At 42.6% G+C, this 27,272-nt stretch overlaps 2 protein-coding genes across 4 annotated transcripts in view; both read left to right on the forward strand.

Moving 5' to 3' along the window:
* Nucleotides 1-5,801, forward strand: part of slc39a8 (solute carrier family 39 member 8) — a 29,774-nt gene extending 23,973 nt beyond the window's left edge. The window contains exons 6-8 of one of the 2 annotated variants that reach the window (XM_029712646.1): nt 2,143-2,353; nt 2,606-2,790; nt 5,087-5,801. In XM_029712646.1, the coding sequence (XP_029568506.1) occupies nt 2,143-2,353; nt 2,606-2,790; nt 5,087-5,236 (546 nt within the window). In that variant the 3' untranslated portion in view covers nt 5,237-5,801. The remainder of the gene's footprint in view (nt 1-2,142; nt 2,354-2,605; nt 2,791-5,086) is intronic. The other variant, XM_029712647.1, reaches the window with a different exon arrangement.
* A 5,699-nt stretch (nt 5,802-11,500) lies between these two features.
* LOC115161846 (probable N-acetyltransferase camello) lies at nt 11,501-26,415 on the forward strand. Of its 2 annotated transcripts, none has more exons than XM_029712659.1 (3): nt 11,501-11,603; nt 14,303-14,450; nt 25,654-26,415. In XM_029712659.1, exon 3 carries the CDS (start codon nt 25,681-25,683, stop codon nt 26,347-26,349), a length of 669 nt encoding a protein of 222 aa, XP_029568519.1. In that variant the 5' UTR covers nt 11,501-11,603; nt 14,303-14,450; nt 25,654-25,680; the 3' UTR covers nt 26,350-26,415. The 2 variants fall into 2 exon arrangements, with proteins under 2 accessions (XP_029568519.1, XP_029568520.1); XM_029712660.1 differs by lacking the exon at nt 11,501-11,603 and adding an exon at nt 11,943-12,207.
* The last annotated feature ends 857 nt before the right edge of the window (nt 26,416-27,272 follow it).

A 27,272-nucleotide genomic window follows, 5' to 3' on the forward strand; every position in this document is an offset into this window, starting at 1 on the left:
CCCTGTTTGTACCCTGTCTGTACCCTGTCTGTACCCTGTCTATGGCTGTATGTGTCTATCTGTACCCTGTATGTACCCTGTCTGTAGCCTGTCTGTAGCCTGTCTGTAGCCTGTCTGTGGCCTGTCTGTGGCGTTCTCACCAAAGACAGAGGGGTCAGACAGGGTAGAAATGAGAGAGAGGTCAATACTCACAGTAATAACACAGAAATAACATAAATAAAAAATATGACATTATAATGAGAAACACATAGAGGAACAGGGAACACCAGTGTATTTATATCAAACCACCCACGGGACAAACTGGACCTGCGGGACCCCAGTTGGGGCACTCTGACCTAGAACGACTAGGTCAGGGACGACTAGGCACTGAGCAGCACTGAGTATTAAAGCCTAGTTATTTATTGAGCTGTTATCTGTGACGCTAGTGATCAGGGAAACCTTGTTAATGTATAAACCATTAGTTCTCTGGCTCAAGTGGAGGAGTCTGGCCTTGTTAAACACATCACAGATACTGAGCAAATGGACGAGACTGACGCTGTCACACAGGGCTAAGGGAACGGGACTCTGTTCATAGTCTCCTGTGTGACAGAGTCTGCATGCCAAATGGAAACCTATTCCCTTTAGAGTATGGACTCTGGTCAAATGTAGTTCACTCAAGGGAATAGGGTGCCATTTGGCATGTAGCCTCTCACACAGGAGACTAAAGAATGGGTCTGATCACAGGCCTGCGTATCCTAGACTCTTGATAAAAGCAAGAATTGTCTCACTTGTACACAAAGACTGCCTGTTCTGGCCTGGGCCAATAAGGAGTTGGTTTGTCACAGCAGCAGAGAAGCTACCGACCAACCATCGTGTTATTTACATACTGCATCGGAATGTTGTTGTGTTTCTTTGCTTTTCAGATTGAAGTAAAAAAAATACCGTTACATAGTAAACGTGTTATATAGTAAATATGTTATATTAATTAGGATATGACATATTATATAGTAAATATCTTATATTAACTAAACTATGACATATTATATAGTAAATATGTGTTATATTAATTAGGATATGACATATTATATAGTAAATATATGTTATATTAATTAGGATATGACATATTATATAGTAAATATATGTTATATTAATTAGCATATGACATATTATATAGTAAATATATTATATTAACTAAACTATGACATATTAAATAGTAAATATATGTTATATTAATTAGGATATGACATATTAAATAGGAAATATATTTTATATTAACTAAACGATGACATATTATATAGTAAATATATTATATTAACTAAACTATGACATATTATATAGTAAATATATGTTATATTAATTAGGATATGACATATTATATAGTAAATATATGTTGTATTAACTAAACTGACATATGATATAGTAAATATATTATATTAACTAAACTATGACATATTATATAGTAAATATGTTATATTAACTAAACTGACATATTATATAGTAAATATATGTTATATTAATTAGGATATGACATATTAAATAGTAAATATATGTTATATTAATTAGGATATGACATATTATATAGTAAATATATGTTATATTAACTAAACTGACATATTATATAGTAAATATATTATATTAACTAAACTATGACATATTATATAGTAAATATATGTTATATTAATTAGGATATGACATATTATATAGTAAATATATTATATTAACTAAACTATGACATATTATATAGTAAATATGTTATATTAACTAAACTGACATATGATATAGTAAATATATTATATTAACTAAACTATGACATATTATATAGAATAATATATTATATTAACTAAACTGACATATTATATAGTAAATATATGTTATATTAATTAGGATATGACATATTATATAGTAAATATATGTTGTATTAACTAAACTGACATATTATATAGTAAATATATGTTGTATTAACTAAACTGACATATTATATAGTAAATATATGTTGTATTAACTAAACTGACATATTATATAGTAAATATATGTTGTATTAACTAAACTGACATATTATATAGTAAATATATGTTGTATTAACTAAACTGACATATTACTTTCATGTCCAATCCAGTTCTGCTCCCCTTTACTCTTCCTCCTTCCTCTGCGACGTTGTCCCAGCAGGAAGTCCATGTCAATAATGTGATGTGCCACTGGCTGCGGGGTCAGCGCATCGCCAACATAAAGACGGTGGCCTGGATGATCACACTGAGTGACGCTCTGCACAACTTCATCGACGGCCTGGCGATCGGAGCTTCTTTTACCGTGTCTGTGGTGGCTGGCTTCAGTACCTCCATCGCCATCGTCTGTGAGGAGTTCCCCCACGAGCTAGGTGAGGGATCAATCAATCATATTTATCTATAATTTACTTCATTTTTATAAGCAGTTGTCATGAAGGGATTTCACAGTAACAGCAGTAAGCAACTTGGCTGAACTAAACCAACCTTCATTTGAAAATGATAAATTCATTATTAAATCACTTGGCTATTTTTTGTTAATAAACGTAACTAAAAGTCATACTGGTTTCTCATTGTGTCTACTGTGTTACTGAACCTGTTGCTCTCTCTCTGGCCTCTTCCTGCAGGGGACTTTGTGATCCTGTTGAATGCTGGGATGAGTATCCCCCAGGCCGTGTTCTTCAACCTGCTGTCAGCCATGTCCTGCTACATCGGCCTGGCTTTCGGCATCCTTCTGGGGAGCAACTTCGCCCCCAACGCCATCTTCGCCATCGCTGGGGGAATGTTCCTCTACATAGCACTGGCAGACATGGTGAAGGATAATGTTAATCTACATAGCACTGGCAGACATGGTGAAGGATAATGTTACTCTTCATAGCACTGGCAGATATGGTGAAGGAGAATGTTACTCTTCATAGCACTAGCAGATATGGTGAAGGAGAATGTTCTTCTGCAGATATGGTGAAGGATATGTTCCTCTACATAGCACTGGCAGATATGGTGAAGGAGAATGTTATTCTACATAGCACTGGTAGATATGGTGAGTGACATGGTAAATCTCAATTGCATTTCCTTGATTCCTCACAGAGGGCAGGGACCTTTGAGTTGAGGAGAGAGAGGATGCTAGGAATCAAGGAAATGCAATTGAGATTCTCCCATGATGCTTTCCTTCGTCCTCAATGCCGTCTGATCTGCTTCAACATCTCAGATTACAACGCAGATCCTCAACTGACTGATTTTCTGAATTGACTTTAGTTTTTAACTTGTATGTGGCGTTCATCAACCTTCAGCTGCCAAGCAGGGCGTACATGCGATGGCATTAGAGAATCCGTACCTAACTTTTCAATAGCTCAGTAGAAGTCTATATTGAGTTTAGTATGAAGGTTCTCTGGTCTTGCAGGGAGAGAAGACGGGCCATTTAAAAAAATAAATACATTTAAGGACCCAACCACTGAATGACCCAGTAGACAGTCAGTTTCTCATCATACCATACTGTACGTGTTATCAGTTGTTGTGTTTTCACAGCTGCAGGGCTGCTTCTATCCCCCCAAGGAGGGAGGAAGCACAGCTTTATTGACTGTAATACAGTGTGACCTGATGATAGCTGCAAGGGAGAGAGATGGAGGGGGGAGGGAGGACAGTAGAACGAGGGAGAGAGATGGAGGGAGGGAGGACGGTAGAACGAGGGAGAGAGATTGAGGGAGGGAGGACGGTAGGACGAGGGAGGGAGGATGGTAGGACGAGGGGAGAGATGGAGGGAGGGAGGGAGGGAGGACGGTAGAACGAGGGAGGGAGGGAGGGAGGACGGTAGAGGGAGGGAGAGAGATGGAGGGAGGGAGGACGGTAGAACGAGAGAGAGAGATTGAGGGAGGGAGGACGGTAGGACGAGGGAGGGAGGGAGGATGGTAGGACGAGGGGAGAGATGGAGGGAGGGAGGGAGGACGGTAGAACGAGGGAGGGAGGGAGGGAGGACGGTAGAACGAGGGAGAGAGATGGAGGGAGGGAGGATGGTAGAACGAGAGAGAGAGATGGAGGGAGGATGGTAGAACGAGGGAGAGATGGAGGGAGGGAGGACGGTAGAACGAGGGAGAGAGAGGGAGGGAGGGAGGACGGTAGAACGAGGGAGAGAGAGGGAGGGAGGGAGGGAGGACGGTAGAACGAGAGAGAGAGATGGAGGGAGGGAGGACGGTAGAACGAGGGAGAGAGATGGAGGGAGAGTGGGCGATAGAACGAGGGAGAGAGAGGGAGGGAGGGAGGACGATAGAACGAGGGAGAGATGGAGGGAGGGAGGTAAGGAAGACGGTAGAACGAGGGAGAGAGATGGAGGGGTGGAGGACGGTAGAACGAGGGAGAGAGATGAGGGAGAGTGGGCGATAGAACAAGGGAGAGAGATGGAGGGAGAGTGGGCGATAGAACGAGGGAGAGATGGAGGGAGGGAGGGAAGATGGTAGAACGAGGGAGAGAGATGGAGGGGGGAGGACGGTAGAACGAGGGAGAGAGATGGAGGGGGGGAGGACGGTAGAACGAGGGAGAGAGATGGAGGGAGGGAGGACGGTAGAACGAGGGAGAGAGATGGAGGGAGAGTGGGCGATAGAACGAGGGAGAGAGAGGGAGGGAGGGAGGACGGTAGAACGAGGGAGAGAGATGGAGGGAGGGAGGACGGTAGAACGAGGGAGAGAGAGGGAGGGAGGGAGGACGGTAGAATGAGGGAGAGAGAGGGAGGGAGGGAGGACGGTAAAACGAGGGAGAGAGATGGAGGGAGGGAGGACGGTAGAACGAGGGAGAGAGAGGGAGGGAGGGAGGACGGTAGAACGAGGGAGAGAGAAGGAGGGAGGGAGGACGGTAGAACGAGGGAGAGAGAGGGAGGGAGGGAGGACGGTAGAACGAGGGAGAGGGAGGGAGGGAGGACGGTAGAACGAGGGAGAGAGAAGGAGGGAGGGAGGACGGTAGAACGAGGGAGAGAGAAGGAGTAATAGAGACTGAAATGAATCTGATATTTAACTGTTTGGGTTGTAATTAACGGAATCTGATATTTAACTGTTTGGGTTGTAATTAACAGAATCTGATATTTAACTGTTTGGTTTAAAACTGGTTGTTTCTGATTTCAGTTCCCAGAGATGAACGCCATCATGAATGAACAGGACGGGTCGACGGTGACCAATGTTATCTTCTTCCTGATCCAGAACGCCGGATTGCTCACCGGATTCGCTATCATCCTGCTCATCACCATGTTCGTTGGTGAGATCAACCTGGGTTAGAGCCAATGCTGTAGCTATAGAAACACTAGATGACTGACAAGGGCCGTTGTTTTGAAGCCACTGCGCCGCCATCTTTTTTTTATTTTTTATTGAAATACCGTAGAATTCATTTCATTCCTATGGAGGACTGCTCCTTCTGAGGAGTACTAATATGGTGGACGGTGGCTTCAGAGCCTGTCATTGGCCAATATATATTATCAGCAATCTAGTGTTTATACACATCATTGGGTAGAGCTGGGTGAGAGGGAAGAGAAGAACGAGGGAGGGAGAGAAAAACGAGAATGAGAGGAACAATGAGAGACATAAATCATTTCAAAAAGAACAAAACGTGAAAGAACAGAGCTGCTTTCATTCCGCTCCGATCTCACATCTCACTGGGAAAGTAAACGTCTTGTTTTACACTAATTGTTTACTGGGAAACGGAATACTTGTCCTTTTAGTTGTTGTTTTTCTGACTATCATTATATTTAAATAGAGGGAACAATCACGTAAACTAGTGTAAATGAAATTAAGAAACAAATGTATTTAAACAAACGTTTTCAATAAATTATTTTTTCAGTCTTTACAATGTTCTTGTGAACTTGTCTTGCTTTTACTTGAACTGATGATCTGTTGTCTCCACCAATGATTTATATATACACTAGATGACTGATAGGGGGCGCTGTTGAATCACCGTGCCTCCATTTTGGAACTCCCCCACCGTTGTTAAAAAGCATTCTTTGCACATTTCTTCTATTATAGACACCTTAATGCATACTTTTAAATTATATTATGTGAGCTAAACATACAAATAAAAAATACAGTATATAAAAACATTTCCTTTCAAGTAATATCTAACAATTTCACAACAACTACCTAATACACATAAATCTAAGTAAAGGAATGGAATTAAGAATATATAAATATATGGACGAGCGATGTCAGAGCGGCATAGACTAAGATGTAATAGATAGTATAGAATACAGTATATACTTATGAGATGAGTAATGCAAGATATGTAAACATTATTAAAGTGACATTATTAAAAGTGACTAGTGATCCATTTATTAAAGTGGCCAATGATTTTAAGTCTGTATGTTGGCAGCAGCCTCTAATGTGTTAGTGATGGCTGTTTAACAGTCTGATGGCCTTGAGATAGAAGCTGTTTTTCAGTCTCTCGGTCTCAGCTTTGATGCACCTGTACTGACCTCACCTTCTGGATGATAGCAGGGTGAACAGGCAGTGGCTTGGGTGGTTGTTGTCCTCGATGATCTTTTTGGCCTTCCTGTGACATCGGGTGGTGTAGGTGTCCTGGAGGGCAGGTAGTTTGTCCCCGGTAATGCATTGGGCAGACCGTACCACCCTCTGGAGAGCCCTGCGGTTGTGGGCGGTGCAGCTGCCATACCAGGCTGTGATACAGCCCGACAGGATGCTCTCGATTGTGCATCTGTAAAAGTTTGTGAGGGTTTTAGGTGACAAACCAAATTTCTTCAGCCTCCTGAGGTTGAAGAGGCGCTATTGCGCCTTCACCACACTGTCTGTATGGGTGGACCATTTCAGTTTGTCAGGGTAAGCCGAGACTAAATTTAGTAATGAATAAATTGGTTACATTTATTTAAATGGACAATTCTGTGACCTGTCTTTTGCCAGTTCTAAATGGACACAAAACCTGTTAACAACAAAGGTGTCAGCTAGAGATGACGTGCAGGAGCATGCTGGGATTTGTAGTTTTGCGTGATGTCTACGTTGATGCTAATTAGCATTTTCGAAATCTGAGAGTAAATAAAGCCGAATATATTGATAAGTGTCCCCTTGTCCCGAGAGAACTTTACATGGTTAACAAAATGTCGCGCCAGGGTAAGGGTAAGTCTACACGAAACACAGCCCTTATTGTAAGTGTTTCTAAAATTCCTAATGGGAAAAATGAATGGAACCATTTCCCTGTTTGACTGCTAGGTTTTATGGGTATTATGACTCATACTGTGGGGCTCTATGGCCAATACATACTGTAGCATCAGCAGTCCAGGGTTTATATACAATAAGGGTATTAAACTCATTCCATGGAGGGCCTAATGTTTGCAGGTTTTTCCTTTCGAATCAAATTGTATTGGTCAATTAAGCCCTAGACAACCAGGTGAGGGGAGGTCTTTACTAATTAGTTACTTTAATACATTAATCAAGTACAAGGGAGGAGCGAAAACCTGCGGGTTTGACAGGTGATATTTATTGAACAAAAATATAAACGCAACATGCAACAATTTCAACAATTTTACTGAGTTTCAGTTCATGTAAGGAAATCAGTCAATTGAAATGAATTCATTAGGCCCTAATCTATGGATTTCATATGACTGGGCAGAGGCACAGCCATGGGTGGGCCTGGGAGGGCAGGTGAAGAAGCCAGGTGTGGAGGCCCTGGGTTGGCGTGGTTACACCTGGCCTGTGGTTGTGAGGCCGGTTGGATGTACTGCCGAGTTCTCTAAAACTACGTGGGAGGCGGCTTATGGTAGAGAAATGAACATTCAATTCTCTGTCAACAGCTCTTGTGGACATTCCTGCAGTCAGCAAGCCAATTGCACGCTCCCTCAAAACTTGATACATCTGTGACGTTGTGTTGTGTGACAAAACTGCACCTTTTTAGTAGCCTTTTCTTGTCCCCCAGCACAAGGTGCACCTGTGTAATGATCATGCTGTTTAATCAGCTTCTTGACATGCCACACCTGTCATGTGGACGGATTATATTAACAAAAAGAGAAATGCTCACTAACAGGGATGTAAACACATTTGTGCCCAACATTGGAGAGAAAAAAGAGTTTAATGCGTATGGAACGTTTCTGGGATCTTTTATTTCAGCTCATGAAACATGAGACCAACACTTTACAATGTTACGTTTATATTTATGTTCAGTAATACATAAATTGGTCTCCACCGATGGACTCAATCACTTTGCTGTAGAAAAATGATTCAATAATGTGTGAGGTAGGCCATTTACCAGAGCGATTTAGAATAGTGAGTAACTACAAATCAAATTACATTTACATTTACATTTAAGTCATTTAGCAGACGCTCTTATCCAGAGCAACTTACAAATTGGTGCATTCACCTTATGATATCCAGTGGAACAACCACTTTACAATAGTGCATCTATATCTTTTAAGGGGGGGGGGGGGGTTAGAAGGATTACTTTATCCTATCCCAGGTATTCCTTAAAGAGGTGGGGTTTCAGGTGTCTCCGGAAGGTGGTGATTGACTCCGCTGCCCTGGCGTCGTGAGGGAGCTTGTTCCACCATTGGGGTGCCAGAGCAGCGAACAGTTTGGACTGGGCTGAGCGGGAACCGTGCTTCCTCAGAGGTAGGGAGGCGAGCAGGCCAGAAGTGGATGAACGCAGTGCCCTTGTTTGGGTGTAGGGCCTGATCAGAGCCTGAAGGTACGGAGGTGCCGTTCCCCTCACAGCTCCGTAGGCAAGCACCATGGTCTTGTAGCGGATGCGAGCTTCAACTGGAAGCCAGTGGAGAGAGCGGAGGAGCGGGGTGATGTGAGAGAACTTGGGAAGGTTGAACACCAGACGGGCTGCGGCGTTCTGGATGAGTTGTAGGGGTTTAATGGCACAGGCAGGGAGCCCAGCCAACAGCGAGTTGCAGTAATCCAGACGGGAGATGACAAGTGCCTGGACTAGGACCTGCGCCGCTTCCTGTGTGAGACAGGGTCGTACTATAGAGAGGCTATATACAGTAGAGAGGCTATAGAGAGGCTATATTCAGTAGAGAGGCTATATACAGTAGAGAGGCTATATACAGTAGAGAGGCTATAAAAGTAGAGAGCCTATAAAAGTAGAGAGGCTATATACAGTAGAGAGACTATATACAGTAGAGAGGCTATATACAGTTGAGAGGCTATATACAGTAGAGAGGCTATAACAGTAGAGAGGCTATATACAGTAGAGAGGCTATATACAGTAGAGAGACTATATACAGTAGAGAGGCTATAACAGTAGAGAGGCTATATACAGTAGAGAGGCTATATACAGTAGAGAGGCTATATACAGTAGTGAGGCTATATACAGTAGAGGCTATATGCAGTAGAGAGGCTATATACAGTAGAGAGGCTATATAGAGTAGAGAGGCTATATACAGTAGAGAGGTTATATACAGTAGAGGGGCTATATACAGTAGAGAGGCTATATACAGTAGAGAGGCTATATACAGTTGAGAGGCTATATACAGTAGAGAGGCTATAAAAGTAGAGAGGCTATATACAGTAGAGAGGCTATATACAGTTGAGAGACTATATACAGTAGAGAGGCTATAAAAGTAGAGAGGCTATAAAAGTAGAGAAGCTATATACAGTAGAGAGGCTATATACAGTAGAGAGGCTATATACAGTAGAGAGGTTATATACAGTAGAGAGGCTATATACAGTAAAGAGGCTATATACAGTAGAGAGGCTATAAACAGTAGAGAGGCTATAACAGTAGAGAGATATATACAGTAGAGAGGCTATATACAGTAGGGAGGCTATAACAGTAGAGAGACTATATACAGTAGAGAGGCTATAAAAGTAGAGAGGCTATATACAGTAGAGAGGCTATATACAGTAGAGGCTATATACAGTAAAGAGGCTATATACAGTAGAGAGGCTATATACAGTAGAGAGGCTATATACAGTAAAGAGGTTATATACAGTAGAGGCTATATACAGTAGAGAGGCTATATACAGTAGAGAGGCTATATACAGTAGAGAGGCTATAAACAGTAGAGAGGCTATAACAGTAGAGAGACTATATACAGTAGAGAGGCTATAAAAGTAGAGAGGCTATATACAGTAGAGAGGCTATATACAGTAGAGGCTATATACAGTAGAGAGGCTATATACAGTAGAGAGACTACATACAGTAGAGGCTATATACAGTAGAGAGGCTATAACAGTAGAGAGGCTATATACAGTAGAGAGGCTATATACAGTAGAGGCTATATACAGTAGAGGCTATATACAGTAGAGAGGCTATATACAGTAGAGAGCCTATATACAGTAGAGAGACTATATAACAGTAGAGAGTCTATATACAGTAGAGAGGCTATATACAGTAGAGAGACTATATACAGTAGAGGCTATATACAGTAGAGAGGCTATATACAGTAGAGAGGCTATATACAGTAGCGAGGCTATAAAAGTAACGAGGCTATATACAGTAGAGAGGCTATATACAGTAGAGAGGCTATATACAGTAGAGAGGCTATATAGAGTAGAGAGGCTATATACAGTAGAGAGGCTATATACAGTAGAGAGGCTATATACAGTAGCGAGGCTATAAAAGTAACGAGGCTATATACAGTAGAGAGGCTATATACAGTAGAGAGGCTATATACAGTAGAGAGGCTATATACAGTAGAGGCTATATACAGTAGAGAGGCTATATACAGTAGAGGTTATATACAGTAGAGAGGGTATATACAGTAGAGAGGCTATATACAGTAGAGAGGCTATATACAGTAGAGAGGCTATATACAGTAGAGGCTATATACAGTAGAGAGGCTATATACAGTAGAGAGGCTATATACAGTAGAGAGACTACATACAGTAGAGGTTATATACAGTAGAGAGGCTATATACAGTAGAGAGGCTATATACAGTAGAGAGGCTATATACAGTAGCGAGGCTATAAAGTAACGAGACTATATACAGTAGAGAGGCTATATACAGTAGAGAGGCTATATACAGTAGAGAGGCTATATACAGTAGAGAGGCTATATAGAGTAGAGAGGCTATATACAGTAGAGAGGCTATACAGAGTAGAGAGGCTATATACAGTAGACAGGCTATATACAGTAGAGAGGTTATATACAGTAGAGAGGCTATATACAGTAGAGAGGCTATATACAGACACCGGTTAGTCATGCTGATTGAGGTAGTATGTACATGTAGACATGGTTAAGTGACTATGCATATATGATGAGCAGAGAGTAGCAGTAGTGTAAAAAGAGGGGTTGGTTGGTTGGTGGGACACAATGCAGACATTTTAGTACTGGTCCTGAAAGCCACACCCCTGTCGTTGCAAGCTTCATGCTACACCATCTGAGCCACAAGGAATCCTATGAAGACGCACAGCAAGATAATATTTCACTGTGTTTAGCTGCCCATTTGTTCTATCTTTCTCCATGAATCGGCCCATGTGTTTCTATAACACTGTTTCTACATCCTGTTTGTAATGATGCTGATAAACTGCAGAAGGAAGAGTCAGAAGGGCTGAATGTTCCGTCCAGCCAATCAGAAACGAGACATCCAGTAAATCCGTCCAATCACAGTGAATGCGGACGTCAGCACCACAATCAACAGAAGTACTAATTGTTTTTCTCCGACAAATGAATTTCTATTTCTCTGAGACACAAATCAGGTAGGGGGGGTTATATCTCTTACAAATCCTTACCATTACAGCTAAAAGATGAACCATGCACGTTTTGATGGAATGTAAATATATATATATATATATATATAGGATGTGACTATCGGCTTAGTTAAATAAAGGTTAAATAAAAAGATAACTCGCTATCTAGCTAGGTAACAATTCAGAGCTAATAGCTAGGTTTAGTTTGCCAGTAGAGTTACGTGCTAATCGATAGAAACTAATAAGTAATATAGTTAGGGATCAAATAGCTAGGGAAGAGCAGATTTGATGTCGCATTAATTGGATTAGTGAAATATAGGGCATTGACACAGCGGTCAGCTGTCTGGTACCCGACATTGAACTGAACTCTGTCAGGCAGAAATGAGCGTTTGAATAAGGACAGATTCCTCTATAAGGCAAAATGTTGAATACAATTATCTATTTTAACGTATTTTACCAGTTTTCCGTGCGGTTGGTCCTTTTTAGCGGTAGGAATGTGAGACTATATATCCACAGGAAAGTATAATTGCATGAGTTTTTCAAAGCACTGGTGTAGTGTTCAGATTTCTACCACCTGAAGCTGGTAAACACCAGATAAAAACCCAGGAGCTCGGTAAGTAACGTTATGCATGCCCTGTTCAGATTTCTACCACCTGAAGCTGGTAAACACAAGATATAAACCCAGGAGCTCGGTAAGTAACCTTATGCATGCCCTGTTCAGATTTCTACCACCTGAAGCTGGTAAACACAAGATATAAACCCAGCAGCTCGGTAAGTAACGTTATGCATGCCCTGTTCAGATTTCTACCACCTGAAGCTGGTAAACACAAGATATAAACCCAGCAGCTCGGTAAGTAACGTTATGCATGCCCTGTTCAGATTTCTACCACCTGAAGCTGGTAAACACAAGATATAAACCCAGGAGCTCGGTAAGTAACGTTATGCATGCCCTGTTCAGATTTCTACCACCTGAAGCTGGTAAACACAAGATATAAACCCAGCAGCTCGGTAAGTAACGTTATGCATGCCCTGTTCAGATTTCTACCACCTGAAGCTGGTAAACACAAGATATAAACCCAGCAGCTCGGTAAGTAACGTTATGCATGCCCACGCTGGTGTACATGCTGCAGGTAGAAATCTGAATGCTTTACCAGCGCTTTGAAAATTTGACATAATTATATATTCCTGTGGATATATTGTCTCACATTCCTACTGCCAAAAGGACCGACCACATGGACAACCGGTAAAGAAAGTTAAAATATAATTTTATAAAAAAAATCTGCCGGCGTGTAGAGGTCTTGAGAGGAAACTTTCCTGATTCAGTATTTCTACTTGCACATCCTCATCTGCACATCTATCACTCCAGTGTTAATTGCTAAATTATAATTATTTCGCCACTATGGCCTATGTATTGCCTTACCCCCTTACTCCATTTGCACACACTATATAGATTTTTTTCTATTGTGTTATTGACTGTTTGTTTACTCCATGTGTAACTCTGTGTTGTTATTTTGTTGCACTGCTGTGCTTTATCTTGGCCAGGTCGCAGTTGCAAATGAGAACTTGTTCTCAACTGGCCAACCTCATTAAATAAAGGCGAAATCATCAAATCAAATGTATTTATATAGCCCTTCTTACATCAGCTGATGTCTCAAAGTGCTTATACAGAAACCCAGCCTAAAACCCCAAACAGCAAGCAATGCAGGTGTAGAAGCACGGTGGCTAGGAAAAACTCCCTAGGAAAAACTCCCTAGAAAGGCAAAAACCTAGGAAGAAACCTAAAGAGGAACCAGGCGATGAGGGGTGGCCAGTCCTCTTCTGGCTGTGCCGGGTGGAGATTAAATAAAAAATTAAAATCCTAATTTCCGCCTGAGTTGGGTTTCCAGGCAATGCAGTCAGGTGACATTCAGGTGAGGCGAGACGGCTGTGGGTGTCACAAAATTTCATCAGCCGGTGATTGTAAAGCAAATAACAAGTCGGTCTCACGGTAATTGACTGTTAATTAACACAAACGCATTTAGAATCTCCTGGCTTCAACACATGGACAACAAGCCACTGATGCAGACCTTTGAAACATCTACATTTAAAAAATAAAAAAAAGTCTAAATCCATGTAATATATCCTACACCTTCACAATAAATCCATTATTTATTGTAGACAGGTCTAAAGAAACATGATATGAAGAAAATTTCAAAAGAACAGAAGGGCATACTCTGAGTTGTCCTTATGTTAGGTCCTGATCTGTCTCTATGCCATATGGCTGTGGGGCTACACTAGTTCATTTAGCAGACAAAATTTGCTCAGAATTCCGTGGCATTATTTTATAGTATGAAGAAACACATCTGAACAAAGCTGAATAAAATATAAATAATATTTTCTGAACTATTTGAGGCAGTTTGAGGCAGTGCACACATACAGCTATTCAATGTTGAGCAGTTAACAAGAAACAGCTACTCCAAGAATGCTTAATTTATTAAGTTATTAATGTAACTTTACTTGTTCTACAACCGTTGGGCTATATGTGTTGATGTTTAATACATTATAAGGCTGCATGATGCGACTCTAATGATGATTTGAAAAAAGTTGCTTGAAAATGCATGAGCTCTACTTTTGTTTTTTGAGAAGCACTTGATAACGCCTCAAATTTCCCAGCGGGATCCCCTTTTGTGTGGCCATAATGCACCCTAAAATATCCATGCTTTTTGCAGCCCTTCCTCCTGAGTGCTGCCTGCTCCGAAGAACCTCCTCATCTCACTCACACGGCTCTCCATCACGTGACCGGGTCTTTCTCACAGGCTACAAGTGAAGACGGACACATCGGAGACGCAACTGTGCCCGTCCTCATCCAATTCCAAGGTGCATAATGAAGAAATTGGAAGAACTGTCCACATTTTTTCTTTTCGTCAGCCAACAAGATGAGTAGGCCTAACGAACAGCGAAAGCATTAGCCCTATGTCAATCTCCTTTCCCCATAGTACATATTAGGTGCGAGGAAAAATATATTCCAAACATAGTCTGGGACAGTTGTGGGATGCGATAGATCCCAAATTAATACAACCACTAACATCAAAATAGTTTTTTTACGCAATGTGGCTGATGCAACAGATCAGAATGTTTAGTTTTAAAATGCTGATGAACTATTATGCTGTTTCTTCACATTATGTAAAGATAAACAATGTGCTTAATATTTGCATAATATCAGGAAAGTTGAGAAATAAATATAGTAGACCTAGCCTATAGAAAGCAGATGGGATCCTCCTCTTTTTAATAGAGGCCATCACTCTGTTTTCTCACGCTATTGCATAGCCTATAGAAATGTTGCGCAACATGAGCTCTTGTAACAGTGTAGGTTCCGTCCCTCTCTTCGCCCCAACCTGGGCTCGAACCAGGGACCCTTGCACACATCAACAACTGACACCCCACGAAGCATCGTTACCCATCGCGCCACAAAAGCCGCGGCCCTTGCAACGCAAGGGGAACAACTACTTCAAGTCTCAGAGCGAGTGACGTCACTGATTGAAACGCTATTAGCGCGCACCACCGCTAACTATTTAGCCATTTCACATCGGTTACACTCTCATGAAGTGTTTCATTTGATTTTCGATCACATTTGCATTGATGTCAGAGTGATTTAGAGGGACAATAGAGTGCTGAGTAGCAGGCAGTTAGCAAGTTTGGTAGGCTACAACACTAGACTCTATTATGGTGGGAGATTTTAATACGGTCTTAAATACCTCTATGGACCGGAAAGGAAATCACACTAAAAACTATCACCCTCAGGCACTTAAGGAAATCATGAATGTCATGGATATATTGGAATTAGTGGATATATGGAGACTTAAATACCCTGACCTAGTGAGATATACATGGAGGAGGTTTAATACCCTGACCTAGTGAGATATACATGGAGGAGGTTTAATACCCTGACCTAGTGAGATATACATGGAGGAGGTTTAATACCCTGACCTAGTGAGATATACATGGAGGAGGTTTAATATCCTGACCTAGTGAGATATACATGGAGGAGGTTTAATACCCTGACCTAGTGAGATATACATGGAGGTTTAATATCCTGACCTAGTGAGATGTACATGGAGGAGGTTTAATATCCTGACCTAGTGAGATATACATGGAGGAGGTTTAATATCCTGACCTAGTGAGATATACATGGCGGAGGTTTAATATCCTGACCTAGTGAGATATACATGGCGGAGGTTTAATACCCTGACCTAGTGAGATATACATGGAGGACGTTTAATATCCTGACCTAGTGAGATATACATGGAGGAGGTTTAATATCCTGACCTAGTGAGATATAAATGGAGGAGGTTTAATATCCTGACCTAGTGAGATATACATGGAGGAGGTTTAATATCCTGACCTAGTGAGATATACATGGAGGAGGTTTAATACCCTGACCTAGTGAGATATACATGGAGGAGGTTTAATATCCTGACCTAGTGAGATATACATGGAGGAGGTTTAATATCCTGACCTAGTGAGATATACATGGAGGAGGTTTAATATCCTGACCTAGTGAGATATACATGGAGGAGGTTTAATATCCTGACCTAGTGAGATATACATGGAGGAGGTTTAATATCCTGACCTAGTGAGATATACATGGAGGAGGTTTAATATCCTGACCTAGTGAGATATACATGGAGGAGGTTTAATACCCTGACCTAGTGAGATATACATGGAGGAGGTTTAATACCCTGACCTAGTGAGATATACATGGAGGAGGTTTAATATCCTGACCTAGTGAGATATACATGGAGGAGGTTTAATATCCTGACCTAGTGAGATATACATGGAGGAGGTTTAATACCCTGACCTAGTGAGATATACATGGAGGAGGTTTAATATCTTGACCTAGTGAGATATACATGGAGGAGGTTTAATACCCTGACCTAGTGAGATATACATGGAGGAGGTTTAATATCCTGACCTAGTGAGATATACATGGAGGAGGTTTAATATCCTGACCTAGTGAGATATACATGGAGGAGGTTTAATATCCTGACCTAGTGAGATATACATGGAGGAGGTTTAATACCCTGACCTAGTGAGATATACATGGAGGAGGTTTAATATCCTGACCTAGTGAGATATACATGGAGGAGGTTTAATATCCTGACCTAGTGAGATATACATGGAGGAGGTTTAATATCCTGACCTAGTGAGATATACATGGAGGAGGTTTAATATCCTGACCTAGTGAGATATACATGGAGGAGGTTTAATACCCTGACCTAGTGAGATATACATGGAGGTTTAATATCCTGACCTAGTGAGATATACATGGAGGAGGTTTAATATCCTGACCTAGTGAGATATACATGGAGGAGGTTTAATATCCTGACCTAGTGAGATATACATGGAGGAGGTTTAATACCCTGACCTAGTGAGATATACATGGAGGTTTAATATCCTGACCTAGTGAGATATACATGGAGGAGGTTTAATGTCCTGACCTAGTGAGATATACATGGAGGAGGTTTAATATCCTGACCTAGTGAGATATACATGGAGGAGGTTTAATACCCTGACCTAGTGAGATATACATGGAGGAGGTTTAATATCCTGACCTAGTGAGATATACATGGAGGAGGTTTAATACCCTGACCTAGTGAGATATACATGGAGGAGGTTTAATATCCTGACCTAGTGAGATATACATGGAGGAGGTTTAATATCCTGACCTAGTGAGATATACATGGAGGAGGTTTAATACCCTGACCTAGTGAGATATACATGGAGGAGGTTTAATATCCTGACCTAGTGAGGTATACATGGAGGAGGTTTAATATCCTGACCTAGTGAGATATACATGGAGGAGGTTTAATATCCTGACCTAGTGAGATATACATGGAGGAGGTTTAATATCCTGACCTAGTGAGATATACATGGAGGAGGTTTAATATGCTGACCTAGTGAGATATACATGGAGGAGGTTTAATATCCTGACCTAGTGAGATATACATGGAGGAGGTTTAATATCCTGACCTAGTGAGATATACATGGAGGAGGTTTAATATCCTGACCTAGTGAGATATACATGGAGGAGGTTTAATATCCTGACCTAGTGAGATATACATGGAGGAGGTTTAATATCCTGACCTAGTGAGATATACATGGCGGAGGCTTAATCAAGCTAGTCATCTTGACTACTTTCTTATGTCATTCTCTCTGGCACCAAAAGTTAGTGTTGATAGGGGACAGAATGCGGTCGGATCATCACATAATTGGCATATATATATATATATATATATATATATATATATATATATATATATATATATATATATTACTCTTACAGAATTTCCACGTGGGCGAGGATTTTGGAAATGTAATCCAAGCCTACTAGATGATAAATTGTTTAGAACTAGTACAGAATAATTTATAACTGACTTTTTCAGACATAACATGTACAGCAGATCCCCTTATTGTATGGGACACTTTTAAATGTGCTTTTAGAGGCCATGCAATTCAGTACTCATCTATAAAACAAAAGCAATTTAGATCAAAAGAGTCCATATTAATAAAGGAAATTGAAGGACTAACAGTACAGTTAGATAGATAGCAATAAAAACGGTACCATAGAGGCACAGAATAAGTTACAGGAAAAACAAAAAGAAATGGAGGAACTTATTCAAGAAAGATCCAGTGTAATATATTATAAAAATAAAGCAAACTGGATGGAATATGGGGAAAAATGCACCAAATTCTTTTTCAATATAGAAATGCTACCAAAAATATTTTATTAAAACTTGTTACAAATGATGGAGTCACGCATGATTCACCAAATGATATTTTGAAAGAGGAAGTCAAGTACTTTAAGAATATGTTTTCGTTTCAGGCTCCTCCATCTCCACTAACTGAAACGAATTGTATGGATTTTTTTCTAATAATAATGTAAAATGAACATCTGTACAGAAAGACTCATGTGAAGGACAAATTACAGAGGAGGAACTGCTTGATGCAGTAGGGGCCTTTAAGGATGGGAAAACTCCAGGGCTGGATGGCATACCAGTGGAGGTATACCAAACTCCAGGGCTGGATGACATACCAGTGGAGGTATACCAAACTCCAGGGCTGGATGACATACCAGTGGAGGTAAACCAAACTCCAGGGCTGGATGACATACCAGTGGAGGTAAACCAAACTCCAGGGCTGGATGACATACCAGTGGAGGTATACCAAACTCCAGGGCTGGATGACATACCAGTGGAAGTATACCAAACCTTTTTTGATATACTCAAAGGACCATTATTAGCATGTTTTAACCACTCCTATATAAATGGTAGATTATCAGACACGCAACAAGAAGGTCTGATATCATTATTACTGAAACAGGACCCAAATGGTGTATATATAAAGATCCAGTCCATTTAAAAAATTGGAGACCTCTTTCACTTCAGTGTTGTGATGCAAAAATCCTAGCAAAATGCTTGGCGCATAGAATTAAAAAAGTATTGTCAGATATTATTCATCCAAATCAGACAGGTTTTTTTACATGGACGATACATTGGAGATAATATAAGACAAGTACTGGAAACAATATAATATTATGAAATATCGGGGACACCAGTCTGCATAGCTGACTTTGATAAAAAATGTATTTTACTAGATAAGTTGACTGAGAACACATTCTCATTTACAGCAACAACCTGGGGAATAGTTACAGGGTAGATGAATGAGCCAATTGGAAGCTGGGGATGATTAGGTGGCCGTGATGGTATGAGTGCCAGATTGGGAATTTAGCCAGGACACCGGGGTTAACACCCCTACTCTTACAATAAGTGCCATGGGATCTTTAGTGACCTCAGAGAGTCAGGACACCCGTTTAACATCCCATCTGAAAGACAGCACCCTACACAGGGCAACATCCCCAATCACTGCCCTCGGTCATTGGGATATTTTATTAGACCAGAGGAAAGAGTGCCTCCTACTGACCCTCCAACACCACTTCCAGCAGCATCTGGTCTCCCATCCAGGGACTGACCAGGACCAACCCTGCTTAGCTTCAGAAGCAAGCCAGCAGTGGGATGCAGGGTGGTATGCTGCTGGTAAAGTACAACTGGCATTTATATATAAATGCCTAGAATATTTCCATTTTGGGGAATCTCTGGCAGCTAAAACAGCCAAATACTCCAGGTAGACTGGCTCTTGCAGCTAAAACAGCCAAATACTCCATCTAAACTTGAACCGATTCTCAATTGCGATACGGCTCAAGAAATATAAAGCCCTTTACTTTCATATCACATCAAAATAAACTCACAATTGTAAAATACACACTGTATACTGTGTCAACCCGGCTTTATCGCAGTTGCAGCCGAGAATATTTTTTTCAGTGACAACACGATTTTGGCGGTCTTTTTCCATTACACACAGGTGCATGCGAGATAGAGGAACCGTCTGTTCTAAGTACCTGTCTTCTGTCTGTCTTCCGTAAACATGGAGATATGGCCTTATGGGAACACCAACCCTACAGAGGTCGCGTTAATGCAGGATTTGTTAATGGTCGTTAATGCAGGATTCGTTAATGCAGCGTTCGTTAATGCAGGATTCGTTAATGCAGGATTCGTTAATGGTCGTTAATGCAGGATTCGTTAATGCAGGATTCGTTAATGCAGCGTTCGTTAATGCAGGTTTTGTTAATGCAGCGTTCGTTAATGCAGGTTTCGTTAATGCAGCGTTCGTTAATGCAGGTTTCGTTAATGCAGGATTCGTTAATGGTCGTTAATGCAGGATTCGTTAATGCAGGATTCGTTAATGCAGGATTCGTTAATGGTCGTTAATGCAGGATTCGTTAATGCAGGTTTCGTTAATGCAGCGTTCGTTAATGCAGGATTCGTTAATGCAGGTTTCGTTAATGCAGGATTCGTTAATGCAGGATTCGTTAATGGTCGTTAATGCAGGATTCGTTAATGCAGGATTCGTTAATGCAGGTTTCGTTAATGCAGCGTTCGTTAATGCAGGATTTGTTAATGCAGGATTTGTTAATGCAGGTTTCGTTAATGCAGGATTCGTTAATGCAGCGTTCGTTAATGCAGGATTTGTTAATGCAGGATTTGTTAATGCAGGTTTCGTTAATGCAGGATTTGTTAATGCAGGTTTCGTTAATGCAGGATTCGTTAATGCAGGTTTCGTTAATGCAGTGTTCGTTAATGCAGGATTTGTTAATGCAGGATTTGTTAATGCAGGTTTCGTTAATGCAGGATTCGTTAATGCAGGATTCGTTAATGCAGGTTTCGTTAATGCAGGATTCGTTAATGCAGGATTTGTTAATGCAGGATTCGTTAATGCAGGATTCGTTAATGGTCGTTAATGCAGCGTTTGTTAATATTTGTTAATGCAGGATTTGGTGGTTCACTTTAGAGACGAGCAAAATTTCTCTCCTGACACTTGTACACAACGTTTGTACAATACTATCGACGTGTCAATTTTTATTTTGCTAATGATATGTTGCTATGGTAAACATGCCCGGGAGAGAATGAATAATACCAAGGATGCATGGGCTTGAATCGCGACATATGCCGCCTTCATGTGCTAGTCAGAACAGTCTTTCCTGTGGCTCAGTTGGTAGAGCATGGTGTTTGCAACGCCAGGGTTGTGGGTTCGATTCCCACGGGGGACCAGTACAAAACATTATATATATTTTTTTTTGAAATGTATGTATTCACTACTGTAAGTCGCTCTGGATAAGAGCGTCTGCTAAATGACTAAAATGTAAATGTAACTAGAAAACTCTGAAATGTTCCACTTGCTAACTGGTTGAACGTGGCATAGTGTATAACTACAACCAGTTAGCAAGCGGGAAATTACAGCGCTTCCTAGTTCCGACTAGCACGTGAACCCGGCAATAACGACAGAAGTCATCAGCAATGGAATAATAAGGACAGACGAAGTAGCCCTACTTAACAACGCCAAGTAGACGGACTAAAACGACCCTTATGGAATCAGCCGAGTAGACGGACTAAAACGACCCTTATGGAATCAGCCGAGTAGACAGACTGAAACGACCCTTATGGAATCAGCCGAGTAGACAGACTAAAACGACCCTTATGGAATCAGCTGAGTAGACAGACTGAAACGACCCTTATGGAATCAGCCGAGTAGACAGACTGAAACGACCCTTATGGAATCAGCCGAGTAGACAGACTAAAACGACCCTTATGGAATCAGCCGAGTAGACAGGAAATGACTAAATTGAATAACTGACTACTTACGGGATTTTGATTCAATACAAGATGTTTGGACAAGGTGAGACTTGTGCCCTGAGACGAGTGACTGTGTAAAACATTCATTAAACCCTACACTTCAACTAAATATTGTAATGAATAATGTAGAAATTGAGCAAGTTGAGGTGAATAAATTACTTGGAGTAACCCTGGATTGTGAACTGTCATGGTCAAAACATATTGAATCAACAGTAGCTAAGATGGGGAGAAGTCTGTCCGTAATAAAGCGCTGCTCTGCCTTCTTAACAACACTATCAACAAGGCAGGTCCTACAGGCCCTAGTTTCTACCGTCTTAACAACACTATCAACAAGGCAGGTCCTACAGGCCCTAGTTTCTACCTTCTTAACAGCACTATCAACAAGGCAGGTCCTACAGGCCCTAGTTTCTACCTTCTTAACAACACTATCAACAAGGCAGGTCCTACAGGCCCTAGTTTTGTCACACCTGGACTACTGTTCAGTGGTGTGGTTAGGTGCTAGAATGAGGGACTTGGGAAAATTTGCTCAGAACTATTTGATTTTGAACAGGGCAGCCCGGCTGGCCCTTGGATGTACACAGAGAGATAACATTAATAATATCCATGTCAATCTCTCCTGACTCAAAGTGGAGGAAAGATTGACTTCATCACTACTTGTATTTATGAGGTATTGACATGTTGAATGCACAGAGCTGTCTGTCTAAACTACGGGCACACAGCTCAGACACCCATGCATATCCCACAAGACATGCCACCAGAGGTCTGTCTAAACTACGGGCACACAGCTCAGACACCCATACATACCCCACAAGACATGCCACCAGAGGTCTGTCTAAACTACTGGCACACAGCTCAGACACCCATACATACCCCCACAAGACATGCCACCAGAGGTCTGTTTAAACTACTGGCACACAGCTCAGACACCCATCCATACCCCACAAGACATGCCACCAGAGGTCTGTCTAAACTACTGGCACACAGCTCAGACACCCATCCATACCCCACAAGACATGCCACCAGAGGTCTGTTTAAACTACTGGCACACAGCTCAGACACCCATCCATACCCCACAAGACATGCCACCAGAGGTTTGTTTAAACTACTGGCACACAGCTCAGACACCCATCCATACCCCACAAGACATGCCACCAGAGGACTCTTCACAGTCCCCAAGCCCAGAACAGACTATGGGAGGTGCACAGTACTACATAGAGCCATGACTACATGGAACTCTATTCCACATCAAGTAACTGATGCAGCAGTAGAATCAGATTTAAAAAACACATTATGGAACAGCAGGGACTGTGAAGAGACACACACATAGGCACAGACAGATATACACACTATACACACACTTACACATGGATTTAGTAGTGTGTATACATTGAGGGGAAAAAAGTATTTGATCCCCTGCTGATTTTGTACGTTTGCCCACTGACAAAGAAATGATCAGTCTATCATTTTAATGGTAGGTTTATTTGAACAGTGAGAGACAGAATAACAACAACAAAAAATCCAGAAAAACGCATGTCAGAAATATTATAAAATGATTTGCATTTTAATGAGGGAAATAAGTATTTGACCCCTCTGCAAAACATGACTTAGTACTTGGTGGCAAAACCCTTGTTGGCAATCACAGAGGTCAGACGTTTCTTGTAGTTGGCCACCAGGTTTGGACACATCTCAGAAGGGATTTTGTTCCACTCCTCTTTGGAGATCTTCTCCAAGTCATTAAGGTTTTGAGGCTGACGTTTGGCAACTCGAACCTTCAGCTCCCTCCATAGATTTTCTATGGGATTAAGGTCTGGAGACTGGCTAGGCCACTCCAGGACCTTAATGTGCTTCTTCTTGAGCCACTCCTTTGTTACCTTGGCCGTGTGTTTTGGGTCATTGTCATGCTGGAATACCCATCCACGACCCATTTTCAATGCCCTGGCTGAGGGAAGGAGGTTCTCACCCAAGGTTTGACGGTACATGGCCCCGTCAAATGATGTGGTGAAGTTGTCCTGTCCCCTTAGCAGAAAAACACCCCCAAAGCATAATGTTTCCACCTCCATGTTTGACGGTGGAGATGGTGTTCTTGGGGTCATAGGCAGCATTCCTCCTCCTCCAAACACGGCGAGTTGAGTTGATGCCAAAGAGCTCCATTTTGGTCTCATCTGACCACAACACTTTCACCCAGTTGTCCTCTGAATCATTCAGATGTTCATTGGCAAACTTCAGATGGTCATGTATATGTGCTTTCTTGAGCAGGGGGCCCTTGCGGGCGTTGCAGGATTTCAGTTCTTCACGGCGTAGTGTGTTACCAATTGTTTTCTTGGTGACTATGGTCCCAGCTGCCTTGAGATCATTGACAAGATCCTCCCGTGTAGTTCTGGGCTGATTCCTCACCGTTCTCATGATCATTACAACTCCACGAGGTGAGATCTTGCATGGAGCCCCAGGACGAGGGCGATTGACAGTTCTTTTGTGTTTCTTCCATTTGCGAATAATCACACTAACTGTTGTCACCTTCTCACCAAGCTGCTTGGCGATGGTCTTGTAGCCCATTCCAGCCTTGTGTAGGTCTACAATCTTGTCCCTGACATCCTTGGAGAGCTCTTTGGTCTTGGCCATGGTGGAGAGTTTGGAATCTGATTGATTGATTGCTTCTGTGGACATGTGTCTTTTATACAGCTAACAAACTGAGATTAGGAGCACTCCCTTTAAGAGTGTGCTCCTAATCTCAGCTCGTTACCTGTATAAAAGACACTTGGGAGCCAGAAATCTTTCTGATTGAGAGGGGGTCAAATACTTATTTCCCTCATTAAAATGCAAATCAATTTATAACATTTTTGACATGCGTTATTCTGGATATTTTTGTTGTTATTCTGTCTCTCACTGTTCAAGTAAACCTACCATTAAAGTTATAGACTGATCATTTCTTTGTCAGTGGGCAAACGTACAAAATCAGCATGGGATCAAATACTTTTTTCCCGCACTGTATATGTGGTAGGGGCCTGAGGGCACACAGTGTGTTGTGAAATCTGTTAATGTATTGTAATGATTTTCAAATTGTAAAACTGCCTTAATTTTGCTGGACCCCAGGAAGAGTAGCTGCTACCTTGGCAGGAACTAATGGGGATCCATAATTAACCCAAGGAAGAGTAGCTGCTGCCTTGACAGGAACTAATGGGGATCCATAATTAACCCCAGGAAGAGTAGCTGCTGCCTTGGCAGGAACTAATGGGGATCCATAATAAACCCCAGGAAGAGTAGCTGCTGCCTTGGCAGGAACTAATGGGGATCCATAATAAACCCCCAGGAAGAGTAGCTGCTGCCTTGGCAGGAACTAATGGGGATCCATAATAAACCCCAGGAAGAGTAGCTGCTGCCTTGGCAGGAACTAATGGGGATCCATAATAAACCCCAGGAAGAGTAGCTGCTGCCTTGGCAGGAACTAATGGGGATCCATAATAAACCCCCAGGAAGAGTAGCTGCTGCCTTGGCAGGAACTAATGGGGATCCATAATAAACCCCAGGAAGAGTAGCTGCTGCCTTGGCAGGAACTAATGGGGATCCATAATAAACCCCAGGAAGAGTAGCTGCTGCCTTGGCAGGAACTAATGGGGATCCATAATAAACCCCCAGGAAGAGTAGCTGCTGCCTTGGCAGGAACTAATGGGGATCCATAATAAACCCCAGGAAGAGTAGCTGCTGCCTTGGCAGGAACTAATGGGGATCCATAATAAATATAAAGTAGACTCAAGTGTATGACTATGTCTGTTAGACTGAACGGTAGGTTGTACTGAGTAGACTGCCAGCTCTCACTGTGTCGTCTCTTATTAAAGGGCAGAGCAGTGCCACCCACCAGTGCCATGGCTGGCATCACTATCCGGAGATTTGAGGAAGACGACAAGGAGGCCGTGAAGGAGATCTTCACCATGGGGATGAGCGAGCACGTCCCCTCCTCCTTCATGCACCTCCTCAAACAGCCCCTGACCCAGATGATCCTGATGGTTACGTTCTGCGCCCTGCTGGCCAGCTCCAAGTCCTTCCTGCTGCCTGTAGTAGGGGTCACTCTCCTCTTGGCCGGGGCCAAGCAGCTGGTGGGCTACCTCTTCAACAGCTACATCGACACCTCCCTGAGGAAGGACCTCGACCACATCCAGGAGACCTACCTGGAGAACAAGGACTCGTGTTTCTGGGTGGCTGAGAGCGACGGCCGGGCGGTGGGTTCGGTGGCCTGCCTGCCCGCGGAGAGGGAACCAGGCTGCATGGAGCTGAAGAGGTTGTCTGTACGCCGGACACACCGGAGGATGGGTATCGCCAAGGCCCTCAGCAGGACAGTGGCAGACTTCAGCAGGGAGAGAGGCTTCCCTGCGGTCGTCCTCTACACGTCTGTAGTGCAGACTGATGCACAGAGACTGTATGAGAACGTAGGCTACACACGGATCAGAGAGTTCGTCATCCCTGAGCCCATCGCCAAAATCACCAACTTTACCCTGATAGAGTACAGACTGGACTTACTGCAGGGGGGGAAGTAGGAGGAGGACTGGACTTACTGCAGGGGAAAGAGGAGGAGGACTGGACTTACTGCAGGGGGAATAGGAGGAGGACTGGACTTACTGCAGGGGGGAAATAGGAGGAGGACTGGACTTACTGCAGGGGGGAAATAGGAGGAGGACTGGACTTACTGCAGGGGGAATAGGAAGAGGACTGGACTTACTGCAGGGGAAAGAGGAGGAGGACTGGACTTACTGCAGGGGGGAAATAGGAGGAGGACTGGACTTACTGCAGGGGAAATAGGAGGAGGACTGGACTTACTGCAGGGGGAAATAGGAGGAGGACTGGACTTACTGCAGGGGGAATAGGAGGAGGACTGGACTTACTGCAGGGGGGGAAATAGGAGGAGGACTGGACTTACTGCAGGGGGGAAATAGGAGGAGGACTGGACTTACTGCAGGGGGAATAGGAGGAGGACTGGACTTACTGCCGGGGGAAATAGGAGGAGGACTGGACTTACTGCAGGGGGAATAGGAAGAGGACTGGACTTACTGCAGGGGGGGAAATAGGAGGAGGACTGGACTTGCAGGGGGGAAATAGGAGGAGGACTGGACTTACTGCAGGGGAAAGAGGAGGAGGACTGGACTTACTGCAGGGGGAATAGGAAGAGAACTGGACTTACTGCAGGGGGAATAGGAGGAGGACTGGACTTACTGCAGGGAAAATAGGAGGAGGACTGGACTTACTGCAGGGGGGGAAATAGGAGGAGGACTAGACTTACTGCAGGGGGGAAATAGGGTGAGGACTGGACTTACTGCAGGGGAAATAGGAGGAGGACTGGACTTACTGCAGTGGGAAATAGGAGGAGGACTGGACTTACTGCAGGGGGGAAATAGGAGGAGGACTGGACTTACTGCAGGGGGAATAGGAGGAGGACTGGACTTACTGCAGGGGGGGAAATAGA

This window comes from Salmo trutta, chromosome 25 (assembly GCF_901001165.1).
Source record: "Salmo trutta chromosome 25, fSalTru1.1, whole genome shotgun sequence".
In the NCBI taxonomy this organism is placed as follows: domain Eukaryota; kingdom Metazoa; phylum Chordata; class Actinopteri; order Salmoniformes; family Salmonidae; genus Salmo; species Salmo trutta.

Excerpts from the sequence above, each read along its gene's own strand:
- LOC115161846 (XM_029712659.1), top strand. The coding sequence starts at position 25,681 with ATGGCTGGCATCACTATCCGGAGATTTGAGGAAGACGACAAGGAGGCC.